The sequence below is a fragment of the Carassius gibelio genome, chromosome B16 (assembly GCF_023724105.1).
Source record: "Carassius gibelio isolate Cgi1373 ecotype wild population from Czech Republic chromosome B16, carGib1.2-hapl.c, whole genome shotgun sequence".
Classification (NCBI taxonomy): Eukaryota; Metazoa; Chordata; class Actinopteri; order Cypriniformes; family Cyprinidae; genus Carassius; species Carassius gibelio.
In genome coordinates, this window is record NC_068411.1 from 21,309,577 (window position 1) to 21,325,654 (window position 16,078).

The window sequence follows — 16,078 nt, forward strand, 5'->3', positions numbered from 1 at the left end:
ATTTTCTTTGGCTTTCCTTTTATACCTTGCCCTTTTCCATGAAGAAGAAGGAAAATCACGCCCCTTCTCACCCTCCAGTGGTCGTGCGTCCCTCGCTCACCCCTCCGTGAAGATTTGTGCTCGTACAGACTGCAAAAGAGTGCAAGTCGTCTTGACAGAGGAGCGGGATAGGGGCAGAAAGAAAAGGGGGTGGGGAAGAATCAAACGTACGCATCAATTTGTACAGTCTTCAGCTGCACCCCGTTTTCTGCGCCGATTTCAGGGGGAGCGGCTGGGAACACACTGCGTTATTTGCGAAGCCGCAGCAATGTAAATCTTCCTGTGCATCGAGTTGCCTGTATGTTTGAACGCGTGTAGGTCAATGTACAGTACGAACGGCAGCAGGAGAGAGAAAGAAAGGGAGATACGCATCGCTGGATATTATAGGTAAGAAGAGGAGAAAATGGATGCTTATATTTGACTCTTTGGCCATGCTGATATGGTTCCCCCTTCCTTCCTTTGTGCTTTATTAATGTACATAGATTGGGCTGAAATCATATTTCAGGTCGGGGTGCGTAACCACGCAGGTCTCGAGTGCTCACATTCCACTGAGCTCGACAAGAATGCCATTCGCCATTCTGATCCCAAATGTTCCTCATATGAGAAGGAAAGGACTGAAAGGGGGGTTACTAGCGACCCTTTCTCCTTGTCTTGTCAGGATTGGTTGTGCAGTGCATTGTCTGAGGACTGTAATCCAGAGGTCGTCATATTAGTACAGTAGACCAGTGTCTGCATGCGTATCAATAACAAGCAACAGAAGAATGGAAGAAAGGGACGTTGCGGTGCGTGGCCGAGCGATGATGCACGTTCGGGTGTCTAACTCACCCCACCTTTTGGCATGGAGCTTTTAGTTGCTAAATAATTTGGAATCAAAGCTAATTTCAACTATTTTTGTGCATATGCGTATTATAGGAGGATAGAGTGTATGATTTGTGTTGTGTATGTGTGTGGCAAGCCATTTATTCATTAAAACTAACTTGTACTCTATATTAGGCTTTAGTACTTTTTAATTGGCATTAGACTGCAATCCAGTGGTTGTGAACAGTAGGCCTATTTATTTTATTTTTTTTAGTACCATGGACGAGTAATTATCCATTAGAAACTATTAACTCAGCTGTGAAAAGTAACTTTCATAATCAAAGCAAATTTCATTGTTACTGGTAACTGTTACTGTTACAGTTTAAAAAAAATAAAATAAACTGTTGATTTCTTTTGAGATTCTGTACATAGCTCATCGCTTGTATTATATGTATTGTTTTGGATGTATTCAGTATGCATTCAAGTTGTTGCTGTTATCTACTTCAGTTTTAGTCTACTAGTAACTATTAATTAGGTACTAGTAAATATTTCAAATCATTCATAACATTCAAATAGTTATAAGCATTTAATGCTATTTTTCTAGTACTACCTAAATAGAAACCAGTGTACTAGATTAGTCTTTAATCCGTTTATTACTTGTAGGATTTTAAATTCAACTATGAAGTAGCCATCGTTACTGACCATCACTGACAAATACAAAGACAGTTGTAACTAGTGGAATAAGAAATAAGACTATATTCTAATACTAGTATCTTACTAGTATTACTACTTGTAATACTTATACTATTATTTACTTATATGTATATATATTTGAAGGGGTGAACGATAAATGTCAGCCGATAATTAATGCGCATCTTGTCAGTCAAGCCGGTTCTCTAATCAGCAGTAAATTCCAACAGGTGTGTGATTTCACATAGAGCAGATGTCACTACACAGAGCCATTGTTAACTGACAAGCTGCGGAAATCCACGTTCATTATCAGTGTTGATAACTACAGTTCCTTACAGGATTAAATGAAAAAATAAATGCAATTTGTTATCAGTAACAACAAAAATAACTTTAACAATAGTTGTATCTAATGAATAGTTACTAAACTGAAAAATATACTAGTCTCTAATAATTATTAATATTTACATTAAAAAAAGTACTAGTAACAGAAATATATGCTATTTCGGTATAAAGAAAAAAATGTTTAAATTGCTTGCCATATGATGTGTTCCTGTATGTATATACTGTATTGTAATGAAGGTATTGCTCATTCCATAGCAGTGGGAGAATGGAAGGCTTTTGGTATGCTGGAGCTCGGCCAAGATTTTGGTAATGGACTCCTGATGAATGAAGGTTCACCTGCAGACAGAGTGCTGGCAGCCTTTATTGTTTGTCATTTGGATATATTACCTTGTGCACACCGTAATTGGATCACAAATATGCTGATTTTACATTTATGGGATATGGACCGTCTTTGTGTGTTTGGCAGTAGAAATAATTCTTGTTTTACAAATGACTGTTCTACAAATGACTATTTTGTTAATTGCGGTCATGATTGAGTATCCAGAGTATTCACTGTGTTGGTTGTCAGCAGCTTTTAATCTGTTTCTATGTAATATTTATCAGCACTGTGGTTTTTTTCTTGTGTTCAGTGGTTTGGGTGTAGATGTACGTACATTTTGCAGTTTTGAAGGCGGTGCTTCACTCAGTCTGTTAGTGTACTATATATAGTCTCATTCACAATAAATGAAGTGTGTGTGTGTGTGTGTGTGTGTGTGTGTGAGAGAGAGAGAGAGAGAGAGAGAGAGAGAATTCTGGAGTGACTTAGTTAACTTAGTTCCTACCCTCACTGTATCTTTTTGTCTATCTAATTATTTATCATCCTTCTCTCTCAAACAAGTGGGAGTTTGTCTGTTTTTTCTCATGAAGAAATGTAGTGTCTCTCATGGTTTAGTTTAGAATATCGTTGTGTTCAAAATGATGAAGTGCCTCAGAATTTAAAAAAATGTTGATTCACTACAACTACAACTATGATGAGGTTAATTAGCAATGTTACTGTATGTCATGGGATTATTGCATCATTGCTAAGTGATTGTGTTGGTATTATCCCAATATATTTATTAGACTATATTTGAAACACCATTCAAAAAAAAAAATTCTGTCCTTAGAATTAAAAATACATTGCTATCAGTGAGGCAGGCTAGAAACAAGATAAGTAAACCATAAGCAGGAAAGCGAGAACGTTTGGTGGGGGGGTGGGGGGGGTTGTATATCTTTGCTGTAAAGAAAATTTCAGTCAAAATATAATTCCTGACTGTGGTTAGAATGAGTGAACAGAGAAAATCAAAATCAAAAGCATCACATTAAATGGTGTTGGAATTAAGACTTAACATTTGAAATTTAAACTTTTTCTTATTTGTACAACATATTGTAAAGCATGTTTTTGTAAATACATAAGCATTTAAATACATGAGCATTTATAAATACATAAGTGTGTTTAAATATTATTTATGTGATATTAAATATAAGTGTGTATTTCTGTGCATGTTGAATTTAGAGATTTGTATGTTGATCTTTTGGTGTAAGCAGTGCCTCTCGCTATGCTCGCTGCAGTGGATGGTTTTTGCAGAGCTCCGTTCAACATTGATGACTAAAGCTCAGCTTCAGAGTACGACAAACCCTCTGAAGTACCATGCAGTCCACACAAAAATATTTTTCTTGTACGAATTACTGTTCCCCAACACTGTAACTGCAAACAGAAAATCGTTTTAGTGTCTTTGCATTGACATTGCATTGATTATAGATTTTTTTAGTCACAGATCATTTAATCATTGATTATAATAGATATATCAAAGAACATTAGATTTTCATTTTGCACTTACATTGGACCAATGTCATGACCACTGCATATTACTTGAGAAAGGAATAAAATTAACAATTTACATTTTCCTGTAGTATTGATAGATTTATTAAGTATCTGATAACAAATAGATAGACAAGTAGTGTATATAATATAATATAGTAATGTTTAATTTGACTTCAGTGGTATTCTCTCTGTTTCCTCCAGGTTTTAAAGATTTAATGCTATGATAGGCAGCCTGTAGGCCAACCATCCTGATTGTGGTCACGCTCACACTTTTTGTAATGGCTGACTGGAAGGAATGGACCACATAGAGAGCTAGTCATGAAGACCCGAACCAACAAAGAATCGGTGAGGGCATTACTGCATACTGAGATCAGCATAAAAAGTAGATAGAAGTATTTAAATCAGTCAGAACCATTTGAACCAAGTGCATTTGTGTCTGTTATTAAAAAGTATTTGGATATCCATATTAAATTGTACCATTTATTAAAATTATATATTTTTTACTTAGTATTTTTACAAAACATACTTTTAGTAAACATGATTTGGTCACTTTATCGGTTTTCGTTTTGTGCTATCATTCTTTCATGCTGTCTTTCTTTCTCTTCATTCTGTTTGCCCTCCCTCGGTCATGCTGGGCATGGCCACAGATGCCCGCTCGTAGTGGACGTAGGAGGGGGGGCAGCGAGGAAAGGAGGGGTAGACGTCCGCACCCCAGTCCCTCCCGAGCAGAACGCAATGAAAGGCAAACAGTAAGATTTCTTGTATTTTCCTCTATCATATTTCTTGTGTTTTTTTTTTATTAACTTCTCCATTGTCCTAGTTTCTTCATTTTGATAACCTCATCCTTGGTTCACCTCATCTGTATTTTTCTTCTTATCTCTATCACTGAATTCTTTCATGCCTTATTTTTCTCTTTCACAGTATTCCAGATTAGTGTGCTTTTACTGTATTAGATCTGTGTTAAAAATATTGGTGACTGTTTTGCATTTGTTTTGTCAGCTTGTGAGCAAATTCTGTTCTTTTGTTGTTTTGTTTTTTATACTGAATGTAAAAATTCAACTGCCTCACATCATGATTAAAAATTATATTACTAAGCAAAGAACTGCCGGAGAGGAATTGGCTGTTGGACGTTTCAGCCGGCGATCTCAAGGCCATGATTCATCAGAAAGTGAAGGGGAAGAGCATGTGCCACCGCCCAAAAGACAGAAAGTCCAGGTACTGATAAAATTGTAGAAACATTTAATAAAATTCCATAAGATTGAATTTTTTTTAAATATAATGATATTTGATTTTGCCAATAGGACTCCTCCAATCCCCCAGCTCCAACCCTTTCAACTAACACTCCGACTTCAGCTCCACCTCCAACATCAAACAACAGTCAATCAAGAGAAAGTGACAATGAGGATGGCCAATCACAAGGCAGTCGGAGCTCAGTTGGAGGCAGCTTAGCCAACAGTAGCAGCAGCATAAGCAGTGGACGGGACATTGACCAGGACAATCGGTCCTCTTCTCCAAGTCTCTCTGCTTCCCCCTTGGCCAGTTTGGATTCTGAATCTGACTCTCCAGATTCACCAAAGCAGGGTGATAAAAACAAAGATGGAGGGACATCAAAATGTGTAGCAGAGGATCGGAGAGGTTCAGGGAGAGGTGAGGATAGCAGACCAGAGGATCAGAGTGAGGGAGGAACGGAGGGAGATTTGTCTTCGTTAAAGTCTTCATCATCCCTATATACATCTCATCGTGGAATGTTGGACAATGCAAGTGATGCAAGCAACAACAGGAAGTCATACTTCCCCCTAGATTCCAAGCTTGCAAACAAAGTGGAGTATACAGGTCCTGGTGGTCCCGAAATGCTACACACCTGCAGTCGCATCCCTTCTAAAGCAAGCACTCAGTGTGGGAAACCTGGGGTGGGAGGAGCTGAGTATTCCCATGGGAATTCAAATGTGTGCCATGGACCGACACTCCCACCTCCACCTGCCCTGAAACCTCTAGAGGTGGGGCAGAATATTCCAAGTGGGGAAAATAAAGCAGACAAACCAGAGAAAGGTGATAAGTCTGTTCCACCCTCCTTGCTTCCACAAACTAGTACTGTTTCCCAGCAACCTCCACCTCCCAACACTCACCATTACACCCCCACCAGCTGGTCAGGGGGACCTCCCTCTAGTTGTCCTGGCAACTGGGGATATGTACGTTATCCAGGTAACCACCACACACATTCAAGCCAGCAGCCTCCAGTACAGCAACAGCTGCCCTCTGTGTACAATTCTCCTTCTTCTACCCGACACTCCACCCACCCACCTTACCTATCTCATCCTCATCCCCAACCACACAAAGAGTTCCTGCCCAGGTATAGCAATGCAGCTGAGCGGGAGAGGGGTGGGAGGGAATTTGGCAACAGAGACTTCCCTGCTAGTAATAGCAGTAGCAATGCAAACAGCAACAACGGTAGCATCTGTGCTAGCACTTCTGGTGGTGGAGGACCCAACTCTAATGTGGGCCGGGATTTTGGGAATTCGCTACCTGGACAGAAAAGAGAATATAGTGCAAACCGGGACGGACCTGCAGGACCACAGAGTGGTCGGGAATATGGACCAGGGTTTAAAGATCGGGATCGAGGAACTGGGAGGGAATTTCCTTTGCAAAACCAGCAACATCAAGCACAGGGTAGAGAGTTTGGAACTGAAAGCTCTGGAGGGGGTGGGTGTAATCCAAGAAACAAGGAAAGCAGGTGGGGTGATTTAGCAGGCCAAGTTAGGGAGGCAGGGAGTAACTCTTATGCTGGTAATGCCAATCAAGCACCTGTAGGTGCTCCACCATCTGCTTTACCTTCGGCGACCCTGGTGAACCGTGACCCAGCCAGTTCACCACAAAACAGCTCTGGTCATCCTCCCTTTTCCTCTACAAATTCCATCCCCACAAATAGAGACTATTCTTCTCCAATGGATTCAAATGTGCAGCAAACACTACAAGGACAGAACCCCCATGTACCCTTCAATACTGCAGACCTTCCACCCCCTCCACATTATTTAAGAGAGTACCCTCCTCCAGGGTCAAAGGATCCGGACCCACCCCCTGGATCAACCTCTTCTTCTGTTCCACTTTCTGGTGTGCCAAGGGAGTTCCCGAGCCCACCTGGACTGGCACCAAATCTTATTCGGGAATATCCCGGAGGACCTCCACTTCCACATCACCCTCACTATCCTGGACAGACAGCCTTGCCTATGCAGCATAGAGACAGAGAAAGGGAAAAGGACAACACTACATCTGCTCTTCATTCAAATCGCAATCACCCTCCATCCCTTTCTCCTTCATCGAGTGGTTCTGGACCTGGTCATCCCACCTCTGTTTCTTATCCTCCTCCACCCTCCACTAGCTCACATTGTCAGCCCCCACCTATTACATCCCTTCCAGGCAATCTGGCTCGACAGGGCCCATATTCTTCATCCAGTCAGACTCCACCAACCCCACTCTCTCCTCTTCCCAGTCCCTCAACCAATCCAATTGGAGGGTTTAGTCCTTTTCCATCAACCTCTGCTCCTTCTGTACCACTTCCTGCATCAGGTGTGTCCACCTCTTGTCCATCAGGTTGCAGGCCTACTCCTTACCATGGCACTTTAAGCAGTCATACTCCTTTCAGTAGCTCTTACCATGGCAACGGTAACCATGGAATTAGCAATGCTAGTGGCAATGCTCCCAACAACAGCAATAGTACTAGCATGCCATCATTACTGCACTCTCCTCAAAACTCTAAAGTGCAACTGCATCTCAGTAACCCCAGTCATAACAACACTGCTTCAACCCCCAGCACATCTGTTGGAGTAGAAGGTCACTCTGATTCACCTTCTGGCCCTATGCCACCACCTGTCATCAAGGAGGAGCCAGTAGAAGAGAGGGAGGAGTTGGAGAGCCCTCCTCCAGTTCTCCGAAGTCCTTCCCCAGAACCAAAACCTGTTGACATTCCAATTCATGCCAGCCAATCAGCTCGGTAAGACTTGGTGTTTTTTTTTTTTTAATAAAATCTAATAAAACATCAAAAACAAGTGAATTAAGAACAAAAACAGGTCAGAATGATCATGCCATTTATAGAGATTCACAGTATAATGGTGTCATATTATTGGCTGATATATAATGTCATATTATTGGCTGACAGCCTTCTGCATAACTATGTAGTTTGAGATATATTTTGTTTGTCAATGTATTCAATTAGTTTAGCTAGATTACTATGGTTGTGTTTTAGAAATCTTACAACACCACTTTTATATCACATGGCTATTATATGGGTGCAATGTTTTTTTTAAGATTTTTTAAGATAATTTTTTTGCCATTTTGCCTTTTTATTAGGATAGGACAGTATATATTGACAGGAAACAAGGTGGGAAAGAGGGGGGACAAGATTGGGAAAGGACTCTAACTGGGGTCACACAAAATGCAACACCGCTAAATGTTAGCGCACTGCCCACAAGGTCATTGGCACAAACAACATGTGCATAGCCTGATGTGCTACCTGATATAACCAAAACTTAGTTTCACATGATTGGGTAAATGTGTTTATTTGATAGTATTGGCATGTATGATTGTTTACCTCATGGAAAAGATAAAAACCTCTTTGGTTTCAGGTTTCACAGGGTTCTTGACAGGGGTAGTGGGAACTCTTGCGCCCGTAGTGATGTTCTATTTGTTCCGCTTGATGGTTCTAAGCTTTGGAAGAAGAGAAATGAGGCCATAGAACGTGCTCGTAGAGAGGTCGAACAACGCGCAAGAGATCTGCGAGAGAAAGAGCGAGAACGAGAGAGAGAAAAGGAGAGAGAAAGAGACTTGGACAGACATATTCAGGTAAAAGAGAGCAGAGCTTGTTAGTAGCATAGCAAAAATTGTTTCAGTAATCTCAGCATTTTTACTAGTTTTGTGTTTAGTTTTAACATTATTAAAACTAGATTCATGCACTTGAAAAGATTACATGATATTGCACCTTGTTTTAAAAAAATTTAATTGTTTTTTCTGTAGTTAGATCCTTTACACATTACTTGTCAGATTCTTTATAAACATTTTTTTTTTTCAGCAGAAGGACAGTAGCACAAGTGCAGGATTAGGAGCTACAGCTACACGCCAGGGCTCTTCCCTCTTCTTTCCTCCTTCTTCCTCCATCCTTCTAGACCCTTCATCATCTTCCTCATCCTCTGTGAACTCCTCACATCCAGCAGCCCATCCACAGCACTACCATGCCCACCATGCCTCACACCCCCATGCCATTCACCCCTCTCATCATCTGCATCCCTCTCTTTCTCATTCCATTCCTCATTCTCTTCTCCTTCCTTCCATGGCAGGGGGCTCTCCAATTGTTGGAGGTCCTCAGGGTGCTCTTGGCATTGGGCTTGGGGGTCCATATTTGGGGCCTGATACCCCAGCCCTCAGAACCCTGAGTGAGTATGCCCGTCCTCATGCAATGTCTCCGCTGGGCGTTGCCAGTCGCGCACAGGTACACCACCCCCACTTTCACCACCACCCTCACCCACATGCGCATGCACATGCACATGCACATGCGCATGCACATGCTAATGCTCATGTGCATCCTTCATTTTTCCTGTCCCAATTCCAAAACCCGGCTCTCGCACATCCCCACCACCTTCCAGCCGACGCCGCCACGGCTGCTGCCATTCTGGGCTTTTTATATGGGGGTGGGCTGGAAGGAGGCCCCGCCCATCCAGGGCATGGTTCTGGACCTGGGGGGTTGCCTGGGGCGGGGCTTGGAGGAATGGGATTCCCTCATGCTGTAGCTGCTCAAAGAGAGCGCGTGAAGCCAGGATTTGAGTTTAAGAGCGAGGAGCGTGTCTACACAGCTGGAGCCTTAGCCGACCCGGCAATAGCTTTGTCACACGCACACTCGCACACACACTCACACTCCTTGCTGCTGGGGGGTGGGGCTGGAGGCGGAACTCCTGGTAGTGAGGTTGCCCTTTATGGTACAACTCCACCCCCTGCACCGCCCCCTCAAGCTTTAGCCGCAGCAGCTAGGAATCCAAATCCTGTCCCTCCAACTCTGTCAGTCCCACCAACCTCCTCTATTCTTCCAGCCACACTTCCTGCCCACCAGGCTCCAGCCGGAGCCCCAGTGACACCAGCAGCCCCCTCCCCTGCCCCTCCTCCTCAACCTCCCCCCCCACCACCTCCCCCTCCTCCAACAGCCTCTTCACTTCATCACCCCACTCCACATTCTACTTTTCCAAGTACACACCCTTCTTGTCAGCCCCCACCCCTCCCAACTCAGGCTACGCCCTCTGAACGATATCCCACTCCCGTTCGCACTCCTCCCAGCACGGAACGTGCAAGGAGCGTGGAGAGGGAAAGGGAGAGAGTGATGCCTGCCACAGAGAGGGAGCGAGAGAGGGATAGGGAACGGACAGGGACAGGTGGAGGAGCAGCAGGAGGAGGCACAGCGACTGCAGGAGGCACAGGAGGAGGAGATTCTCTCAGCCGGCTACAGATGCTGAACGTGACTCCTCATCATCACCAGCATTCACATATTCACTCTCACCTACATCTGCACCAGCAGGACACAGGTATTCACCATACACACACACACTCACACTTTACACAGCACACTGTATTGCAAAATAAAAATTTAAGCAAATTCAGAATATAATTCTGTCAATATTAGGGATGGGCCAGGATGGTTGACTATTCAGTGTTAATAACCAAATTAAATAACCAATTGAAATTCAAACATACTGTTGACAAAGATGACAAATGAAAAAACAAAGGATATGAAGGAAAAACAACACAGCAATATACTAATTGTATTTCCACAGTAGTAAAAATAAAAAGGATTTAGATCTGGAAAAACATGAGTAAAAATTGTATTTGAATTAACTTTCTTGTTTAGGCTGACGGCATCGCAGCAGCCATAAAAGTATCACTTCTGTAACAAACTTAGCAATATCACCAATACTGTTACTGTCAGCTAAATGTTCAGTTTCTCTATAGCCCCTTTCACACTGTCATTCCGGCAAGTACACGGGTAAAGTGTTCCGGCAATTGTTCCCGTGTCACTAGATTTTGCACTTTCACACTGCCAGTGCTTACCCAGGATATGTGAGTGCTTTCACACACAACCAGTAAAGATCCTGTAAAGACACGTGACATCAGGGCGTGACGTGTAATGTACGAGTCGAAAACGCTAGGCACATTATACTTTCACTGAAGCAAGCAAACGATCTCGGCGTCAGGGTGGAAAGTGAGGAACTAACTGATCTCTGCTTCATTACAGTTTGCACATATTTTTTTGTCGCAAACGTTGATCTTCCTTCAAAACACCCGTTAAAAGAGTCATGCCATAACGCGCGTCATCACTTAGACACGGCATTAGATCTGGCTTTTGTTCACACAGCGCTCGTCCCGGGTCGAACGCGGCAATGTTACTAGGTCCCCGACCCGGGTTCAATGCTGGAATCAATCCCGGGACGTGGTTGCTTTCACACAGAAGGCGACCCGGCAATGTTCCGGCAATATGCCGGGTCCGACATGCAGTGTGAAAGGGGCTTATGAAATACAACAGGCCATAAGTAAAATGAGTTGCGAATAGCAAGAATAATGGCAGCACTGTTCCTGCGCAAAATAATTTTTACCTACAGTGCCACTGGGAAACTGTGCTACTCTTATTAAATTTCCCACTTTTGTTTTGTTACGTATTTGGGTGGCAGCCGCGGGAGGGGTACACCCCCTGATGGATCCGCTGGCATCAGGGTCTCCCCTGGCCCGTCTGCCATACCCAGGGGCTGCTCTTGGGCCTCCCATCCTGGCACAATCCCTCACTGACAGCGAGGTGCTTCGACAGCAGCTCTTTGGTAAGAGGTGTGATGATGTTCTGTTGTGATATATTTCATTGTTCTATGTGTTAAATGATTTCTGCACTTTTTTTGCATGTTGTGTACAGGAGGTCCTTTCCGTGAGATGCCCCAGTCCTCGTCTCTGGGTGGATCCATGTCTGCAGCACACCAGCTCCAAGCAATGCAGCAGGCTCAGAGTGCCGAGATTCAGTTTCAGAGACTTGCCCTGGAACAGCAGTGGATCCACCACCATCATCACTCCCTCGCCCAGGACGAGTACTACAGGTGAGTGCATACATGTCTACTATATACTTAGAGATATTCCACTTTTTTTTTTAAGCTATTTGAATTATTATCAAACCCAATATCACTGATGTTGATACCTATATCTAGAAATGAACATTTTTCATAAAATATTTTTTTTAACAATAACGTATAAACCTTTCACAACAGACCTACCATGACTTCGGAGATTAAGCGATTCTGTGAAAGACACAAATTATTGAGATTTCAGCAAAACTGTTTAATAGCCAAATTCCTTAGAAGAAATACTTCACCCACAATCCTAAAGCGAAATCCTATTTGCATTCACCAATTAGAGATATCTCTGTTTCCATGGAAACGAGAATTGTAAAAAGGGGTCAGCAGTGAACTTCAGTTCCCATGAAGCATTGCAAATGATGTTATCGAGTCTCATTACACTATAAAACAACTAAAATGTATGAATTAAATATTCATAAATATTTGAATATTTTGCATTATTCTTACATTACTCTTAAAAATGAATGACTGTAAGTCAACAATTTTACATTGTACCATCATTTTTTTTATTTAGTTATTCATTGGCAATGAATAATGAATAATTGGCTGTGTAGTTCATTATTTGAAAGGCTTGATTTTTAACATTTATTTATAAAGTATTATTCAAGATTAACACTTAAGGCTGATATTTTTGTCAGTTTTATTATTTTAATCAGTATAAAAATCATCTGATACTTATGCAACCATATCAAATTTGACGTCTACAATGCAGTCTTTTTGTTGTTTTATCTTTGACTTGTACCCTCCATTGCAGCCACCTAAAGAAAGAGAGTGACAAAACGCTGTGAGGAGCATAAAGGACATGAAGACAGGAAAATGAAGAAGGGATGAAGTGCAAATAAAAAAAAAATGAAACAATCATTTAGAAATTCAGCACTGAATTACAACAAATCTGTATAGAGCTTTGGATGTGAAATCGGAACACATATAATTCAATCTGAACTAACTTAAATACAGGTGCAACAAACAATGTGTATATTCCCAGTAAGATGAGATAACTCTGGCGCACACTGTGGCACTGAACGGTTATTCCCAAACGTCCCGGAGGATTCCTCATTGAGTTATTTCAAATACCAGGCAGAGGAGTTTTGGCCGTGGATTAGTCTATGTACACAAAATTATGCCAGAGAGAATGTCTAAGAATCAAGTTCACTTTTATGTCTTTGCATGTAGCTAGATACTAAAAGCCCAATGGGCTAAAACTCTTGACCTGTTTTTTTTTTTTTTCTTGTTTGTCTGTTTTTGGGAACTTTACCACTCTGAAAGAGTGTTTATGAAAGGGTGCATGAGATGAACAGCTTACCTTCATAATGTTTCTTTATCGTGTTCTTATTAAAATTATTAATGTTGTTTGTTAATAGTTATGATTATATAAACATTATTTTGTATAATTTTTTTACATTTTCATGATACCACTGTTATTTTTTTTTTTAATGTTGAATTTACCTTGTGGGAAAAAATGCAAGATAAAAAAAATAATGAAAAAGAAAAATCTGGAAATAAAGTACCATTTTTTTCTATAAGTCTTCATATGTGCAGTTTACTGTTTTTCTTTATCTGTGCTTGTTATGTATAACATTCAAAGTGATCGCAAGAATTATTTAAACTTGATTTAACCAGTTATTCATAATGGAAACGGTATTTTAATCCTTCCAGAACTGAAACTCTGACACCTTATATGGAAAGTATCACTGTATGTATAGCTGTCTCATTTAATATTGTTTAATTTTCTTAACCGGTGCTGTTATTTGATGTACGCAAACACAGTGTATGGTTTTCTGTTCCTGTTTTGCAGTTGTGAACACAAGCCACATAGAGTCAAGACACTGTATTAAAAGAACAGGCCTTTTCAAAACACACACACACACAGAGTATCCAAAGAATATCGCATCCCTTAGGACGCTTTTGTCTTTCTTTTGCTGTATTCACATGAGGAATTGCATAAGTGTGGCTAATAAGAGACACATGCAGCAAGCGTGAGACAGAATCATATCACTGCAGTGAGAAGCAGTCTTTGTGGGAGGAAAAGAATGTAAGATAGTACAGGGAAGGGGAATTGACAAAATAAAGGAGAGAATTAAGCTTTATGCCTTTATCAGCCATAATTTGAAACCGTCTCGAAATGATATCTTCCCAGAAAAGCATTCACTGGTACAAAAATGCAGTGCTCCTCTTGACAAAATATGGAGGTTCCGTTACAGTAGTCACTGCATATTCTGCTAGGATGCTCATACTGGGGTGAGTTTGTGTGTGGTACTATAATTTTGAAGACGAAGACAACAATAATGTTCTGGCAAGGTTATTTACAAATTTGTTACAAATAAATGTTCTTTCAGTAATCTTAATAGAACATTCATTCAAAGTTCAGTTTTCTAAAGGCAAACTCACTCTGCACAGATGTTGGTTACTGGCACTTATTCACAAATTCAGTTGGAGCTTGTTGGGTCTTGGAATCTGGTTGGTTGGCACCTGTTGGTCCAGTGTCAATTAAAAAACGGTTTCAAAAGTTTTTTTTTGGTAGTTGAATTAAAAAGTAATGTTCCCATAGTTAAAAAAAAAACTGCAATGTAAATATCTATAAAATGGAATGTTCCCATAATGCTTTTGATAATGTCCACAAAAAAGTGCTAAAGTGCCTATAGAGTAGTACTGCACCCTTCATAACTCCAAAAAGTCTTTATTTTTATTATATTTATAAGAGAAAGATAGTCTGTACCGATTTTTCCCGGAAAAACACGAGCGCCTAGAGGCGTGACGTGTGGGCGGAGCTAAAAAATCACGAGCGCCAGTAGGCTTTTGCTTTGAGAGCGTTTGGAAGCTGTGACACAGATCCAGAGGCTGAAATTTAACAAGAGCAGCATCAGCAACAACGTCTCTATGTGGTATGTACTGAAACTGTATATATTTGCTTAGCGGTTTTGGAAAATGACTAAGTTCCACTTTATGTCGTCTTTTTTTTTTTTTTTTAGCTGTACATGTGGAAAGTGCAGTTTGATGACAACATCTCATGTTGTTTACTTGATGTGCTCACGTGCTGATAGCTAAGTTCACAACACAGAGATATTTGAAGCAGTTTAACTCACCGCATGCGGTTCCAACACATGATCTTTTTCGTTGCGACTGCATTATCCTTAAGAAATAAACGATGTTCAAATCCGTCGTCAAACTGGGCCTTGTTTGTAAAACAAGCATCTTGGAAATGCAGGGAACAAACAAAAACACTTGCACAACTCCGTTGATGCTCTGTAAAAATAAACTCCATCCACTGGTCCCTTAATGCTGTTTCTCTTTTGGTAATCTGTGCAGGGTTGTCTTGCCCTGGCAACCAAAAACACACTCCTTTTGTGACTTTTCTCGACGCTCTCGCTCTGATCAGTGAAATGTTTGTGCTCAGCCTCGCTATACGGGAGCACGCGCTCTTCCGGCAGAAGTGCCCTTAGGACCCATATAAGGAAATTCCGCTCCATCTAACGTCACACAGAGCCATACTCGAAAAAACTTTCCGAAACTTGTGACAAACCGGAAGAGGCTTTTTTGGAACAAAAATACTCCTTCAAACGTACAACTTAATTTTTTAAACTTTGTCCATGTTTAGCATGGGAATCCAACTCTTTAACAGTGTAAAAAACTCAGTATGCATGAAATAGCATTTCACCCCCCCCCCTTTAAAAAAAACTGGACATTGAAATTGGACTAGAGTTGTTCATTGGACTTAAACACATAATAGGACATTTTTGAGCCTCAGGAATTTTTCTGCCATCTCTGTTAAGTGCAAACTTAAAAGGGGGTGAATCATTTCAAAAGTCACCTTGAATAAGTGTGCCAGAAAGCCCTACATACATAAATATATATCATTGGTTGTCTGCAACATGAGAAACACCCTATTGTTCTATATTAGTAAAGAATTTAAAGACCCCACCAAATTCACAAAGTCTCCAGTCCAGATCAAATCATATAGCAAATATATATAAAAAATAATAATAATAAAAAAAGTGACATGACATACAGCCAATTATGGTGACCCATACTAAGAATTCATGCTCTGCATTTAACCCATCCAAAGTGCACATACACAGCAGTGAACACACACACACACACACACACTGTGAACACAGCAGTCGGCAGCCATTTATGCTGCAGTGCCCGGAGAGCAGTTCACGGTTTGGTGCCTTGATCAAGGGCACCTAAGTCGTGGTATTGCCGGCCCAAGATTCAAACC

At 41.2% G+C, this 16,078-nt stretch overlaps 1 protein-coding gene across 4 annotated transcripts; it reads left to right on the forward strand.

The window, feature by feature from the left end:
• Positions 1–123: 123 nt before the first annotated feature.
• On the forward strand, positions 124–13,382 carry atn1 (atrophin 1). 4 transcript variants are annotated; one of them, XM_052579693.1, is made up of 10 exons: positions 125–426; positions 3,914–4,057; positions 4,360–4,461; positions 4,808–4,927; positions 5,014–7,700; positions 8,332–8,548; positions 8,775–10,272; positions 11,413–11,556; positions 11,646–11,823; positions 12,614–13,382. In XM_052579693.1, exons 2-10 carry the CDS (start codon positions 4,031–4,033, stop codon positions 12,645–12,647), a joined length of 5,007 nt encoding a protein of 1,668 aa, XP_052435653.1. In that variant the 5' UTR covers positions 125–426; positions 3,914–4,030; the 3' UTR covers positions 12,648–13,382. The 4 variants fall into 4 exon arrangements, with proteins under 4 accessions (XP_052435656.1, XP_052435653.1, XP_052435654.1 ...); XM_052579694.1 differs by having other exon boundaries at positions 8,778–10,272; XM_052579696.1 differs by lacking the exon at positions 11,413–11,556 and having other exon boundaries at positions 124–426.
• The last annotated feature ends 2,696 nt before the right edge of the window (positions 13,383–16,078 follow it).